This window comes from Bombus bifarius, unplaced genomic scaffold (genome assembly GCF_011952205.1).
Source record: "Bombus bifarius isolate JDL3187 unplaced genomic scaffold, Bbif_JDL3187 scf7180000008008, whole genome shotgun sequence".
NCBI lineage: Eukaryota > Metazoa > Arthropoda > Insecta > Hymenoptera > Apidae > Bombus > Bombus bifarius.
Genome location: NW_022884386.1, coordinates 6,270,117 through 6,287,603, shown reverse-complemented (window position 1 = coordinate 6,287,603; position 17,487 = coordinate 6,270,117). Strand labels below are relative to the sequence as shown.

Sequence of the window (17,487 nt, the reverse complement as noted above, 5' to 3'; positions counted from 1 at the left end):
CCACGGAAGATTCAATTAGGAAAGACTCGATCAATCTACAATCTAGCGGACGAAAAGCGTCCTATCAGCAGCAACATGGTCTCGAATGCTCAAACGAATATTAACCCCGCTACATCCTGTGCATCATTTTCTGTCCAATCGATTTTACCATTAGAAACCCTCTCATGCACGTTGCATATATACAATGTCGTACATATTCTGTTAAGTGGTTAATTAACTGAACGATAAATGTATTTGTTTTTAGGTGAACACGATCTTAAGTTTTAGTACATTATTTGTTCTCTATGTATCTGTACGAAATGACGTGCTTGTACTATCGATACAGGACGCATTGCGGACTTTAGATATCTATTTAATTATTTTATATACAATCGCACGCAATAATTATACGTATAGTAGCGCGACAGTAGAGCTGACGCAAAAATAACGGCAATTATTAAAGAAGATATACAAAACGCAAGTAACGATCAAAGTGACACGGATTTTTTAAACGTATAAAGAATCATTGTTATATAATATCGTCTCGCGTCGATCTTAGTCTTTTATTTTTTTAATTAACCATTCTTTTGTTTGTCGAAACGAGACGAATAACAAATATTCAAGGATCGTAGTTGGATTAAACATGATCTACACAAAAATCTGTACGTATGCTAGTCCAAACCGGAACGAATAAAATAGTGAAACTTAATCGAACGTGATGAACATTTTAATGAACAATATCGTCGAAGCTACCCGCGCGAATAAAAGAATTGTTGGATTACCAGATTCGTTCGCGCATAGAATAGTTGGTTTTCAATCGAGCAAGAATTTCTGATTGCACGATGGCTCGGATGCTTCCGGTGTATTGCGTTTTAATGGGTCCTACCAGGATGACAGGGCGACGATTTGGTGGCGAACGCGCTGCAACGGCGAATTATCGCCACAATTGATAACAATTTGTTTCCCCGTGTTCTCCATATGGCACAGGGACGAGGCCAGTGAACCAACTGCACACGATGACCTTGAACTAACGACCAAGCTGGCCAGTTTTCTCGATCGACCAAATTTTCTTTCTCGAGTCGTACAAAACGAACGGAGCAAAGAATATCACGACGAGAGAAATCGTATCCATGGTAGGATCGATTTTTACTTCGAAGTCGAGATTGAACGCACATCCTCGTAAAAATCTCTATTCTTCTTTTTTTATTTTTTTTTTGGTTACAGGGAATGGAAAATTTCTGTATTATCGTTAATTAATGCATTCGTAGTTAACAATGATTTTATTTAACGACGATTTGATCGTTGCGGATCTCGACCGTAAATAATAAATAATATTAAGCAGACTTAAGATTGGCCGCACTAAATTTACTTATCCTCGTATAATTTCTGAATCCGACTCACTAACGTGTGATATTTGCAATTGCCAAATTACGAAGGACGCGATGTTGTATAATAAAATCTAATCTGCACAGAATTTTCTTTTATTATTTTAATAGGCACATACGCGCGATTAATGCAAAGTTAAACTCCACGTAGAAAAAGAAAAATAGTCGAAGTTTTATCATTGTCGTTGTGTCGCCTTCGTTCCTCTTCGTACGATTCAAAATATTTATCGATTATTTCGTAATATCTTGTATAATAATATTTTACTTAAAGAAGATAAAAACCATAGACGACTTCAAATAGTTCAACATATCTTGAAAAATAAAAAGATGCTAGACAAGACATTTTAGCTACTGCAAGGAGAACAGCATCGGACGCTACTACACGATCGATATCCAGTTAATCACATTACCTAAGCGGCATATAATTTTATTACGGATAAAACTAACGCGAATTCGCTGGCTGGATTCTTCCGGGTCGGCCATCGGATTTGCGTAACCATAGGACGCGGGATTGCAACGGAAACGAGCCTTATCGGTTTCCTCGAGCCATTGATACTCGCACGCGTTAATTTTGTTATTTTGTTAGATGCGCGTAAAATGACTTCGAAACTTTTAGCAATAAAGACGTTCCACGTTTTATAATATAAAACGTTGCATTGAGAATTTCTTCTAATCGAACTGCCTTCGTTGGTCGTTGTTATGTATGAACCGGAAGTAGGGACAGTTGGAGAGAGGACAAATTGTCTAATACATTCGTGGTATCGTATATGTATAATGTGTAACACATGTAAACATCGTTCTTTACGCTTTGATGTTAAACATACAGTGATTCACGTTTTTGGACATTTATCGCAGAAAAGTAGAAACTTATCGCAAGAAGCTTGTATGCATACGTTGTGTGTATTGCATGAAACATTTGGAAATTCCATTGGTACTACAATGAAACACGCTGACTGCCGTAATTATATTGGTAAAATTTGAGACCAAACTGAAAACGTACGCAGAAGTTACAAGATATTTATAGCAAATACATATTCGTTCGAAAATTAGTATACGAGAGAAATATAAAAATATTTTACACATATGGTTCAAAATGGTTCCACTTGATATCGAGATATTAATATAACGGATAATTGGCTGTTTAGTTACTTTCATAATTTTCAATACAGTATATTGCACTAAATATCTTGCACCTTCTATGTATTAGATTTTCATTATTAGATGCACATATAAAACAATAAATATCGTGCATCTATTATTTTCTTATAAAACGAAAGAAGCTTTCGGGATAACCTAATACATTTTCAGATTTATTTCAAACTCGAGCGCTATCGTCGTGACAATAGATTTCGTGTAACAGCCAAAGTATACTCGCTAAAGGATGACAGAAATGTTCGAATATTTCCATAAGCCACTGTGTTCGGCAAGAACGAACCGACAGAACGGTCCGCCGAATGATAAGCAGCAAAACGGACCTAATATTGCGTACCTGAGCCGACTACAAGAAACGATACATATGCAGGAGCCTACGCACACGGTCGCTGGTGTAGGACAGTCGCGGAAGCGGTGACCCTGCTTGACCGAGTCGACCGCGATCTCCAAGTCGGCCGTGTTCTCTCCACGTACCATTTATCTGTGTTCTTTTATAACCGGTCACGATAAGCTAGCTTTGCTTACAAGCGTGGCCCGATACCGTTCCTAGATAGAGCTAGCTTAATTCCTCCAAACACGGTATATCTTACCGTTTCAAAGTCGCTTCACGATTCACGCCTCGGATTTACAAACCGTCCGTCCATAGTCTATACGAGTCGAGTAGAAAGAACTCTCACGAAACACGTTCGAACTATACTAGTCATCGACACAGTTGAGTCACGAATAACTATACCGTCGATTCTAGCTCGTTATCTTACTACTAAACCATGTTTTTCGTTCGGTTGTTCGAGTACTAAATGAAAGTCTATGTGGAAGGCTGAGAATTTTACTACGAGGATAAAAATGTAAATAACTTTAGGTTTTATTACCGGTTATTTCGGATGAAGATAAGCGAAGATCGTATTGACAGAGACTTATACGATTTTCAGAATCTTGGAATTTTCTGTAATCGATTTTCAGTTGCTTTAACCTCTCTCGTGGACAAAAGTCGTCATCTAAAGCCTCTGACGTATGAGAAGATGTACTAAGAAGTTGTCGATCTTGTTGAGACAGGCAAAAAGAAAGTGGATTGAATGCAATCGTAGAATAGAACTGGGAAACTAAGTAACTGGTCTGTCACAAAGGGGCGAAAGGAAACAGATGTCAAAGGGCGAGAGGATTTTTCGTGAGGTCGTATAACGTGCGCGTGTAGAATGATAACTGCGTAGATGACGACACCTGGCGGCCTCGTGACGAAAAGCGTCGTTCTCGGAAGCGAGAACGGTAAAAATATTATTTGAACGAACCTATTCTAGTATTCTTACGATCGGATGTGTCTTTTAAAATTTAAAATTGAAAATGAAATATATTGCAGTACATTCGTTTGAAAATTGTCAAGAAGCTTAGTATATGTATAGCTACATATCTGGAAACTGCGAAAATTTGCATGCTCGGGGAAGACAATTTTCTACAGACTTATATGTAATTTATCTTCTTCTTTGTGAAAAATTTGGTCCTTACTTATAGTTTCTTTTTCTAGGAATTTCATTCATTTGTATATAAAAATTTCGACTACGATATTCAATGGAAAAATATTAGAGTATGCATATAGTATAGATCTATACGTATACATATAACTTATGTATTAACAGTAGTAATTCTTCCATCGTCGGTAAGAATCATTTTCCTTCTTAATTAAAGTCACAATGTTATTTCCGTTTCTAAAGCATATCGTCATACATGCATGCCTTTTATTCTTTTAATTGTGTATGTTAACTTAATAAATATATCCAATATAATTGATAAAAACCATATTATTCGCTATCCTTATACCTAAGAGCTGATGCAAGCAAAAATAAATTAACTGTATTAAAATAAAATTTTTTTGTAAAATAGAATCTGTATTTTTTAAATAATTATAGTTTCTGTTGTTACATTATGTATTACGTTCATTGTTAAAAGAGAAACACGCCCCGAAAGGGTTAAATTGTACTCACGAGAGGAAGCGTTTGGACCCGAATTTTCGCGAGAATAGCACACTGCGTAGCTGTATCGAATAATAATCAGACACAGTACGAATACACGGATACGTTGGTTACATGTATACTCACTGTTCACTATCAAACATGTACATACATTATACATATATACACATATACTCCGCAAGAGGCGCGCCCGCGGCGTCGATTATCGATTCGGATGTAAATAGACGCAAATGATAAATTTATCGGCGGCAAAGACTATGAGCCATGCCGGCTTGCTTTTACCCGGCATTCCGTTTTCCTAATTTCCGTAAAATTACTCTATCATTTCCTCAAACGAAACTATCGACGACGATTAACAAAGTTTTGTATAAAATCGTCGTTTAGACGTACGATTGATCAAACACGATAGATAAGCGTTAAAATTCCCTTGAATGCGATAAACGAATATATATTGTTATCTGTTTCGTGCGACTGTTTCTTTATTGTGTGCCTTGAATCTTTTTATAAAGTAATCGATATCACGTTGAATCGCCTCGAATGTATCGCTAACTAAACTAAGGTCCTTGAAAGGGATTATTTAAGGAATTATTACTTAGACGAAAATAAAGTACGGTCGTATCGAATAAGATTTTCGTGACACATTCCACCAAATATACTTGTTGCGTTTTCAAGTTCAAAGAGATGGATTATGTTCGTCGATTATGGCGCGTCTTCACGATATAATCATTCTTACATAAAGTGTTCTTACGTGGTTTAAACAAAATGTATAAACGTAAGCGTTTACCTTCGAATTACGAGAGAAAGAATCATCGATGTAACGTCGTGCCACTGAAAGTATCGTTTAATGGCGGTGGTCCTTTACTGCGTTGTTATTGCGAAAGGTCAACTCGAGCGCCATCTAGCTAAAATCTTGAAACTTTCGAAGATACTACAACAGTTTATCCTGAATCGATAAAATCGTATTAGACATTTTCGATGTTCATAAAAGGGGAATCTACTTTACCATCGAACGAATACAATTCTCATCTACTGTCGGCAACATAAAATTACAGCCGAAGCATATTCATAAACGAAACTAAGTTTGCTTATTGCGAATAAATAATTTCGATACTTAAAACGTAGCTATGGATAGAGAAATCCATTGTACAATTTCAAGCAAACAATTATAAACAACGCAACGTAGTCCACCCCAAAATAAGAGTAATATACGATAATTCGAAGGAAAGTATTCCTAAAGAATGTCATTTAAGAAACGCATCAACACTCTTTCTCCGATATGGTGCACATGTGAAAGTATAGAAAAGCACAGGTGAAGCATATGCACAGGGGAGTTCTTCCGCTTTTAGCAATCGTAAAGCGCAGGTGTACGCAGTTGTACAATGAACAATGCTCTCTGGAACGAATACCGTTCTTGTAACGGTCGAACACGGCTTTTTGTCAACGAAAAACGCATAAAAATGAAAGCAGGATTGTAGTTACAATGTATGCGTGTTTTCATGAATTGTTGTTTCGACAAACATGTCAGAACAACGAAATGTATGTATGTACACAGTGAATCTTGAAAATACTCGAACAGTTGATTATCATAATCGTATTTATAAATCTCGTATTTAGTGAGATCATCTTTAGCACTGATTATATTATCTTATACATTTAAGACCACCAATCGTGCTGTATACTGATTAATTTACCGAATGTATGTTCACAATGAATGGTTTGTAACTTCCATATACTACATTTCCGGATTGGTTTCGAATTTTACGAACATGATCATGATAATCGGGTTTCAGTTACAGCGCTAATAAAATATCGAAACGTTTCGTATAACAAACTTGATACATTCGTACAAAATTTCTACGATACACGTTCGAATATTTTCATGATCCGTCGTGTGCATTCCGATTTTCAGACGTCTCGTTCGCTGGAGCGATAATTCGTTCGAACGCGTTTCCATCTTAACTTAGCATAACGTCGACACGGTGTCATCAACGTCGCACAGGATACACGATCGACAAAAAACGAGTCTCGGATCGGTGCAGATTGATGCATATTTAGCGCCACGGCTTGGTGAACCCATTGCTAATTGCGGTGCGTTGACGATTCGAACGTAGTGCACGTTAAATCGTATGAAACAATCACGGAATATTTGAATACTTAATCGTAGATTCGATCGGAAACGAATATAAAATAGCCGAGTATCCGATCACGATCATAGCGAACACGAACACGAATACTTTGAGGGGTTGCAGGGAAGAAGGAAAAAAGTTCCCAGTCAGGGACACTGGACGGCTAATGTTATTTCCCATGAAGCCAACGAAGCGCGGACGGGGAACTGATCGCGCGTGCAAAGTTTAAATTTCGTGAATTCGATAGCTCGATCGAAGTTGGAGAACGCGTGCATCGACGGTCACGTGAGCCATATGGTTCACGTGCCCCCAGCATGGAAATAATGGGCCACGATTACACAAAGAACACCCTGTCGAAGGATATTCGTGTCGCAGACCTGCGTTACACGACGCGTGGCTCGTTAACCTATTAAGAGTCAAACCATACAGTTTGATTTTATAAATATTTTTTACATTTCATAAAATTCTAGAATCTGGATGATAACGAGGAAGATATTGGAGAAGGACTTGTTGCGACTCTTTTTCGTAACTACAATGTTGAGGACGGGGAATTCGATAACGAAAATTGATCGAAAAATCTTGCAAATGAAATATTGTATAGAAGATACAACGGTGAGCTTTGATGGATTAATGACATTACATGGAACACACGTTCAACAGAAACATGTTCTGAAAATCTAGAAAAGTATCTTATTCGCAGGAGTTTGCGACAAAGGTGCGATTACCTTCAAATGTCCGATATAAATTTTATTAATTCGAGCGTGAATAATTTTCAAATTTCTTCGAATCGGACGGATCGAAAACGCGAAGAAGAAACGTTCGCCTTGCGAAACCTTTTCGCTGACAGGAAAGACACGTGCCCATCGGTCGTCCCTTAATCCGGAAGCAAATACCAACGGAAATGTCTTCAAGGGATTCCCTCGGTCATTTCCTACCGGACGTACCGTATCTCAAAATTCGCGCTCAAAATTGCTTAACGCGAAATATTTTTCCTAAAAAAAAAAAAGAAGACAAAAGATGCAACTCTAGAAGTAAATATTCGTATTGTACTAATAGCGAATGCGTTAAGCGTTTGAACCACTGTGTTCGGTAGCACGAACAAAAAGGGAGAAGAAGAACGAAGATGAACTGGGAATCGTTGGTCATTTTCACACGCGAGCGTCAAAGGGGAAGGTTCTGCAAGAGTAGCTTGTTTACGGAACATAAAATTCGCGCGTAAAGTCGCACCGTCGCGTCGTCGACGACGTCGTTCGTTTCGCGCGTTCGCACCTGTCGCGTGTGAACCAACGAAAAGTTTCGCTCGATTTCCCCGGACTGCGGCGTTTTTTTTACACTCGTATGCTAATCTCACGCGTTACGCTCGTAACTCGAGGAAATTTAGTTAACGCACAAGTTAATATCCGCGTAATTGCGAGCGGTCAAAGGAGAATATACACTTTGCGCGTTACGCGCCAAACTTCAAATCGAATTTACGCGTTTCCTCCAGTTTCGCTAAAAACTGCGCGGTTAATCGGGATGCGTGTCATTGACAGTTCAACCCTTATATGAGCAACCGAAATAACAGCTCACGTCGATGTAAAGGTGTTTAAAGGAGTAAGATCCAGAGCGATTTTGCGATATATCCGTAAGAGCGTAAACAATTATTAAAGGACAAATAAAAATGTCTATTCCGCTATCGACACAAGGGTTGTTCGAGGATTACATTTTTTTGTCGCATCGCATACTCCCGTTCCCCAATGAAGCGTTGTTTCGTCGCGTTTTACGTTTCATGTTCGCCGTATCAAATTTAGCACGTCAATGTTATAATAATAATAAAACTAATAAATTGACATGCGAATATTTTTCACAGGCGTCGAAACATTGTAACGTAGTAAACGAGAAATAGCTGTACGAGTCAGAACTCTTGCTAGGGTTGCCTGAATTTGGCAAAGAAAATGTCGGATAATCGCTGGAGAACGCACAGGGCGTAAGTACAGAAACCGATATCGTAGCAGGGAAGAAAAATGTGGGGTATAACGTAATAGCGTTATCCGATGCGGCTTTCGTTCCGGTAAATTTCAACGAGCATGCCGCGTCGAGGATCCGCGCGCGGTAATACGCGGGCGTACAGCGTTATTACGAATTTGCATATCCGAGATACGCGGGCTGCTTCCCTCCTGCAACAAACTCCGCTCCGTGCGGAGCTCCACTCGTTAATTTAACTTCCTCTCGTGTTACCGTGCGTGGACGATCGCGCGTGCACGTACATAGAGGCGCGCTTGTGCATGCTGCGAGTTAAACGTATCGCGACCTGGAGCAATCGTCGCGATTAAACGATACCTTCTATGATCCTGTTCTTCCTAAAGAAGGAGTCGCGCGTCTGCACGTGTTCTCTACGTTTCCGTTACGTGGTGTCGCGTCGTCGACCGAATCGAAGTTACAGAAACGACTGACTTAATCGAGAAATTGTACGAGGTTTGCGTTCGATGTTTCAGGTTTGATTTATATTTTTCGGTTCATACTCGGACTATAGGAAAAGCATTAACACGTAAAGTAATTGGAAACTGACGTTGTGTCTAAATCCTCTAACGGAAAGATTTTCCCAGAATAGGCAGATATCGTTGATAGAATATTCTACACTACTCGTTGAATAAATTCGTCATTGAAATAAATTAAAGTTTTAATATAGATTACGTTTCTATCTAAAATATCTAAATATCATACTAAAATATCAAAAATTGAAAGTAGACATTCTTTTCACGGTTTCTTTCTTATCTTATGTAGGTTTTATCATTTGATCGAGTTTAAAAGACGCACGGAGAACGATAGACTAATTTCCAGCGAACACTTGAGAAATAACGCTGTTGTTCGCACATTACATAATCGATGCGAAATTGATGTTTGCGGTGCCTCTCAAAAACATACGGTAAGTGCAGACACGTCGATAGAGGAAATTCGTGTCACGCATCGAGCAATCGACGTATCCGTTCATTTCCTTTGTTCGTCCACCTTTCACAGCGCATTGTGGGTAACCGCTCGTCCGTAAAAGTCCAGTAGAGGTCCAGAAAAGGGTTAGCAACCCTTGAAGAGTGTCTTTGACAGATGGTCGATCGAGCAATACCGATCGATAAGATCGATCTGTTGAAATTTAGTGGATACAACTCCACAGGAAACGACTATCGCAGAAAATGTCGCCAAAGTACTACAGGATAAACTTCGAACGGTTAGCCGTGCCATCGTGCACATTTCTATCGGTTCGATCTGCGTTCCGTTCTGTGTTTATATTTCCTCTCTCTCTCTCTCCCTCTGTTTGGCGTGATTCTTAATCCTTTTAAGCGCATAAAAGAAAGCATGCTGGTACACACACATTGAAAATAAAGAAAGAATGCACCATAGCATAGCGATTATACGCAACGTTGACATGCGTCGTGTATTTTAACTCTGATTTCGACGCACAGAGACGATTAGTAATCCGTGGACGTAACGCTTTGCAGCTTGCAGAAAACACGTGGCGTGCATCTCTGGTTGAATGACTTGAAAATGGTTGGGTCTGAAGGTTGCCTGAGTAACCGGCTCCCCCGCAAAGCGGTGGTTACTTGGCGAATTTGGAAAATCCCTGTGACGAAAATTACAGTCAGCGCACAATGCCCAATGGTCGCGGCCAACGATCGGTTACAAGATCGTTCTTTGCCGCTATTATTAACGAACGAAACGGGCCACGTCGTTTACCGATGGACAAACATCGTTGTAGAAAGGGCTTGCCGGTTTCCCTTTCTTCGTGGCATGAAAACGAGATCGCTTAGGATTCTAAAAGAGGCAAACAGAGGAACGACTAACATCTGGTCGTACCAAATTGACCATTGCGCATACTGTCGTAAATTCTTGCGGAAGATCAAAGGATAACTTTATTTTGCGCGAAACAGAGAGTTACCGGTTTTTTAGTGCCTGGTAAGAAAATATCAAAAAACGACGTATATATAGTATCGTTGGATACATATTAATTTGATTTAATTTGAGTCGACATTTTTCAATATACAGAGTCGATTGCGTCCTGTGTAATAATAATAAAACACTTATTTATGTGAAAAATACGCTCAGAAAGCTTCCAGACTAATGTTATTTACAAGAGAAAATTCTACTATTCGCTGTTTAACAGCGTCCTTCCTTCTCTCTGCACGCTTACGACAACGTTTGTAAAGCCGCTGGAAACATCAGAAACATTCTTCTTTTTGAAATACCATTTAAAATTTTTATTCTGCTTTTAATTGGTTCCGCTTTCGAAACGAATATCTTTCATGACTACGTAGCCTCAATTACGAGAGGAGGAAGAAGTTGACCGGAACCAATGAGCAATTTTCGCGGCAAAGATGAAATGACGATTATCGAAGTGTAAAACACCACATTACCTGACTCATCGGATCCATCGCTGTTTTAAATGATATTTCAACAGAAGAATTTTCCAGATATTTCCACTGGCTGTATCGTTACACAGACGTGGACGTATATAGAGAAAAGCAGACTGCGTTGAATATCGGAAAAGAAGACTTATCTGTAAATAACATCGATCTAGCGATTTTTTGATTATACTGCGAATAACGCGACCCCGCTGCAGAAAATGAACGGAGGATTCATTTTTATTATTCGTTTGTATGATTATCGGAGTTCGTAACTATGTAATAACGCGATCAACTTGGTACAAGTTGGTAGTATACTGGCGAAACGGTGGTCTGGAGAGAAGAGAGGAAAAGAAAGAGGGAGAAAGAGGGAGGAAAAAATCAGGCGAAACCGTGAATTAGGCAGCTGCCAGGAACAATAACGGGTAAAAGAGAGCGAAGGGTTGCCTTTGCTTAATACACGGTTAATGTGGATTGTCGTGGGCGCGTGCAACCACATCCTGTCCAATTTTTGTCACGCTTGCCACGTTCTTTTTCAATTTCACTCGGTTCTTACGCCCACGTCGAACACATGAAGGGCGTTCGTCAAAATCGCAACCACCCACGAACTACAAAAATCAGGGGAGAGTTCGAGGCATTATATTGTTCGCTGATGCTTACGGTTAACCACTGTACGTATGAATCGATAGCGACGGCTTTATCGTGATACAGAAACGGAAAACCGTGATAAGAGGTATCGGTTGCAACCGACATTCCAAAAATGCACATATATCGATCACTTTACCGTTAATTGTTTCCTGTTATTTATTTTAGTTTTTCGATCAGTTCCTAGTTTAGTTTTGTCGAGTTCGTTGTTATCTACCATTATTGATTTGCTTCTTCGTAGCAGCGGTATGAGAACTATGTAATTAGATAATTTTTATCGTAGTTATCGATCGACTAATGTTACATATGATAAGGTACAGCGTGAGGAAATTAGTCAAATTAATTGAAATATAAACATTATGAAAGTTCTAGACAAAACTAGGGAGAAGCATGCGTTCTAGATATTGTCCTTGAGGTAATAATACGTCGCTGTAGTGAATTATAAAAATATATTGGCGAATGAAAATATCGAATGAAACGTGTATTATCTCGGTCTATCAGAAAATAAGCGATAACATTGATACATGTATGTTTAAGAGTAGGGATAAGCTGATTCCTTTATATTCACTAGCATATACGTTTTCTTTCACTTTCAACCTGTTTACCATAAAATCAAATTATCTTGTGGAATATTTAAAGTCGCGAGTAATTAAAATTATCAGAATCGAATAAGACAGTATATAATTGTGAAAGAAATATGAATCGACGACAATTGGGATTGTTATTTTTATCTACCTTAATCGTTATCAGTAAGATCATATAATGTATTTAATGTCGCAATTGCTTATAATTTGTTAAGTGTTAAATACAAAAATAATTTTTATTATTAAATTTAAAGCTAACGACGTGTATATAAATGTATATAAAAGTGGTTTAATGTGTATCACGTTATAAAAAGTTTCAGCGTTCTCTCAGAACATTAATGGACAAGAATTGGCATCGAGATTAGAAAACAGAAATGTGATGAATATCGAGGAAAGGAAACTACTAACAGAAAGGGATTTTTCGTACGTCGTACGTAACACGATAACAACAGTGCCGTGTATTTTGGCAAATATGTCAATTATCGTTACGATCCCGTATAATGTATGATCTAAATATGATATATTTTTTATATTGCGTATAATGGTTATGAGTAAATCAATATGATGCATTAAAATTGTCATTACAGAAACCCAATAAAAGCTTAAGTGTTCCAGTCAACGCTATAGTCGGTGGTCATTGTTCATCTGTAATATCAGAAATGAAACTAATTTGGAATGAAACTAACACTGACAAAGAAAACACAATTAAATTTACATTTATCAACGACCAGGAAAATTTCTCGCTTTTTTCTATCGGTCTCAATATATACCCAAAAATATACCCAAAAGAAGATAATTCTATTAATTCAAAGGGTAAAATTTAGTGCTAAATACCTCTTTCTACGCCACATCTTATACTCCATAATTTTTTTAGAAACGTATACTTTAGGCGATCCGTTTAACGCAACATCAGATACCGATCTTCGTTTATTCGTTACATCCGTTACGGATGGAATTTATAAGTGCGGCAAAGAAGAGGAAGTGAAAGTTGGTAACGCAACAATAAAAATAAAAGACGTTTTTTTAATCGAATTTTATAATAACAGCGATATTTCTGCGCCCAAAGGTAAATTATATCTATGTTATCTTTGTACGATTTGTAATAGATATTACGTGTTATTTTATTAGGACCTAATAATAGAATAATAATAATCGGAGTATGGAAGAATGGGAAATCTAATAAACATTTATCGTTTTGTAGGAGATCAATGCTCCGGCGAAAAACAAACTCCAACGTTTCCTTACGTTTTAAGGGATAAAAACAGCATCATATGTACATTAGCAAAAATGTCAATTTCTTTGAAGATACCATACAGAAAGAACGATACGCAAGTAAGAATTGAGATATGAAACATCTCTTAAGTTAGAATACTTTTATATAAATTAATTACGTTTCTTTAGTACGATACTGCGATTATAGAAGTTCCAACCACACTTAATGTTTCCGGAACGTGTGACTCTTCAAGGGGAACTTCTATTATGATATTAAACTGGAACCCAGAAGTGTCGAAAACTGAATCGACATTTGCAAATGAGAAAACAAATACACTTGTACTTCATTCACAGAGAGACGATATAGACAGCCACGTTTCTGTGATTACTGCTAACATTTTTATAGATAAGACGCATTTTAATGATGCTCAGAGTATGCGTATAAATTACCGCACCATTAAAAATATCTGTTTTTTTTTTATTATTTATGCTAAAACATGATAAATCCGTTAGACGCAGGTGAAGTCATTCAGATGGTTGCGCCATTTAAGAATCTCTTTTCCGCACCCGCCAAAAATGGAATCCATAGCTGCCCTGAAAAAGTATTTACGACGATAGGAGGAATTACCGTAACCATGCGCAATGTTCTCTTAGTCGCCTTCGATGCCCAACAAGATTTCGCATCGAAACAAGGTAAAATATTTTCACCATCAACCGAGACAAATCTAACATGATGCTTCAAGCGATTGATGAAAAAATTGGTTACACGCACACGTAACATGCAATTGGTTACAAAAATGAAACTAAATCTGAATATTTCAGTAACCGACTGTAGAAGTGCATATTTTGAACGTGACTTCACGTATATTGTACGGCGAAATGATACTGGTATACCTTGCACCTTGGCGAGAATGTCGATTGACGCAACAGTACTGTACAAAAATGTAAATTTCTAAAACATGTGATATGCTTTTGGTCTGCTACTGTTACAGCAACATCGACTCATATGCTACATTTTACAGAATAATAGAACACTAAACGTCCCATCTACAGCTGTTGTTAGCGGTAATTGCGGTAATAAATCTTCTGAAATGACACTAAGCTGGTCAGAATCAGACAAAAATAATACGATGAATACAATTACATTTCATATTGGTAAAAATGAGACTAACTTCTTCGTTTATCAAGTAGCGGCCACCGTGTATTATAATAAAGATGGTATGTTGTGCCACTATGTTTAGGAATCATTCGCGTATCACTAAACTGCGGATTTTTATGTATCTATAGGAGGATTGAAAATGCAAAATTGCATAGAACGCGCACAGTACGAAAAAATATATAAGATATCCAAAATATAGTGCTTTCTGTGATATTTGGTAGATAAAACAATTTTTTACCGAGGTTCTAATTTCTTAATTACATTCTTATAAATATGAATTTACATAAGAATTCGCAGTCTATATATCACAAAATCCATGCGCTCTTATATTTTGTAATCCTATTTCACGATTAACGCATCGTAATAATAATTTTAGATAAAACAACAGCTATACAGGGGGAGTCATATAATATGCAGGATCTGTTTTCGGCATCTGGGAATAACGGACTTTATAATTGCGCAAGTCTTATTCACGAAATAAAGGTCGATGATATCTACTTAAAAATAACCAATGTTACATTTATCGCATTCAACACCGACAGATACCTTAGCTCGAAAACAGGTAAATTAATATTAATCGCGTCAAATTGTACTTAAAAGATTGCAAATTCTTCCAAATACAATAAAAATGCTTTCGTTTTTTTAGTGACAGAGTGTTCTACCAACTCAGGCGAAGATACACCTATACCTTCTGTAACAGGCTATTCTTACGTAGTGACAAATAAGGAAAATGTGTCTTGCATCGCAGCTAATATGTCGATTTCTATAAAAGTACCTTACACAATAAAAAATACATCTACAGTACGTATCTTTCGAATCTAAACTATTTTCATCACGATACACACTTCGTTCTAATAATATTCATGCTTGGTATGAAATTAATCTTGTACACTCTGTAGACGAACCAAACGGCTTTGATAGTACCGATTGGAAAGCAAGTAAATGTAAATGGCACGTGCGAGAATGAAAAATCTATAATGAATTTAATTTGGACTGAGAATCCAAAAGCTAATTCCCAGTACGAGAACAAAGAAAATAAGGTTACGTTTAATTTTGTGAACGACAGTTCAAATTATTTCATTCGGTCTATGAACCTGTCTATTTACTTAGATGATTATAATTTTCCTGGAGCTAACGGTAAGGTTTCGAAATGTGCTGTAAGAAGTTTTATATTATTATAGTATATTATGTTAATGCTAGTTTGCTCGTAGCTACCGGTTCATATATAAATGTCATAACGGAAAACATCGACATATTCTCCACTCCTCTAAACAATGTGTACAAATGCTCCGATAAAACTTCGGTGAATGCTCAAAATGTCGTCATAACTATCAGCAAAGTTTCTTTGATCGCGTTCAATAAGGCGAGAAATATTACTTCAAGATCAGGTAAAACGAACGTCAATTTTATCGGTTCTATAATTGAAATTTATCATTACTCTTAAATATCTGTATAACGTCAGAAAGGTACTAGAGATATCTTTTCAGTGAACTGTGCCAATAATGAGTCAACTGATAGTAATGTTGGAGCCATAGTAGGTGGTATTGTCGGAGGTATTATTCTCGTCGGTATAATTGGATACCTAGGCGTGACGTACAAGAGAAACAGAGGATACGGTGTTTGATAATAAACACCAGTAAAATTTGTGCAATTATTATCTATTATAGAAGTAAGTAGGTTTTAAATTTACCAAGACATTGCAAAATATCGATAAACAATAGGTTTTCATTAGTGATGGGATCAAATGCAGTATGCACAATGTACATATTGATAAATAGACCCATATGATGTACCAACACGCTTACATATGGCGCTGGGAAACTGCATGCTACTTTCGTTAATTATCCTGCTTTAGGAAACAATTCGATGTTTCGACCACCCTTCACGTTCCGTCACGGTTACGCCCACCCCAATTATCTCGTTTACTTGCCAAACTTCAATATGCGTTACGTCATGTGAACGGTCGTGTGAACCAAAAATCGATTTGAATGCAAAATAGTAAAATTGCACGACAATTTTATACTTTCGAAAACAAAATTATTTGCAGTAATATGAGTTTTTCATCTTGCGTATGCTTCTTGATATATTAAAAAAAAAAAAAAAAAAATAAATGGTATCTATGAATAAGTGATAGAATACGTCGTTTAATGTAAACCCTGGTAAATATAAGACCGGAAAAAGATCGTATTTCATAGCGATTTTGGGTAAAATAATATCAAATTCTGGACACACCCTCCTTTTACTACCTGGATATCATATCGTATATAACAGATGTTGTAATAAAATCCATGATAATCGGCGTTAATTGCTTGTCGAGAATATTTACGATCTTTTTAACTACGTATGCATCGATCGAAATTTTTTACTTCCGTGGGAATTAAGCAACTATTAGAAAAAAGTTGGTCTAGGTCGTTAAAGATATCCTACTCAATTCAAGCAGTTTTCACCCTCGCAGAAATATCGATCACCATTTCCGTTTTCCCACGCCAAGCAATTGGTTTTGGGCTATTGGCTCCCTGTAATCTCGGAAATAATTGTTTCGTTTTTCGCTTCGATTATGCTCTTTCTGTCGTTTGTTCAGTGAACCAATAAATCAGGAGAGTCCTTTAGGACAGATTTGGTTGATAAAAATATTTGAACACTTATATGTATGATATGTACAATATTAATAAAGATTGAAACAAAATTGAAAACGTACACAGAGAATACAAATATACACTTTGCGCAGATCCCTACAGTGAACAATCAATTCCTTAATTATGTGTTTAAAACGATCATACCGTATATACCAATTTTTTATAAACTGTATGTTTTCAACAAATATCTTGTATCTTATATATATACATTTTCGAATCGACTTCAAATTTTATAAGTATAATCGTGATAATCGTGTTTCATTATAGTACTA

The 17,487-nt window shown here is 37.1% G+C and overlaps 1 protein-coding gene across 1 annotated transcript; it reads left to right on the top strand.

The window, feature by feature from the left end:
• The first annotated feature begins 12,221 nt into the window (after window positions 1-12,221).
• Window positions 12,222-16,686, top strand: LOC117206687. Its single transcript, XM_033446228.1, has 14 exons — window positions 12,222-12,373; window positions 12,523-12,710; window positions 12,796-13,021; window positions 13,083-13,274; window positions 13,410-13,540; window positions 13,610-13,853; window positions 13,934-14,113; window positions 14,243-14,364; window positions 14,443-14,638; window positions 14,956-15,141; window positions 15,226-15,380; window positions 15,479-15,716; window positions 15,791-15,967; window positions 16,067-16,686. The coding sequence occupies exons 1-14, from the start codon at window positions 12,322-12,324 to the stop codon at window positions 16,201-16,203; spliced, it is 2,424 nt and encodes an 807-aa protein (XP_033302119.1). The 5' UTR covers window positions 12,222-12,321; the 3' UTR covers window positions 16,204-16,686.
• The last annotated feature ends 801 nt before the right edge of the window (window positions 16,687-17,487 follow it).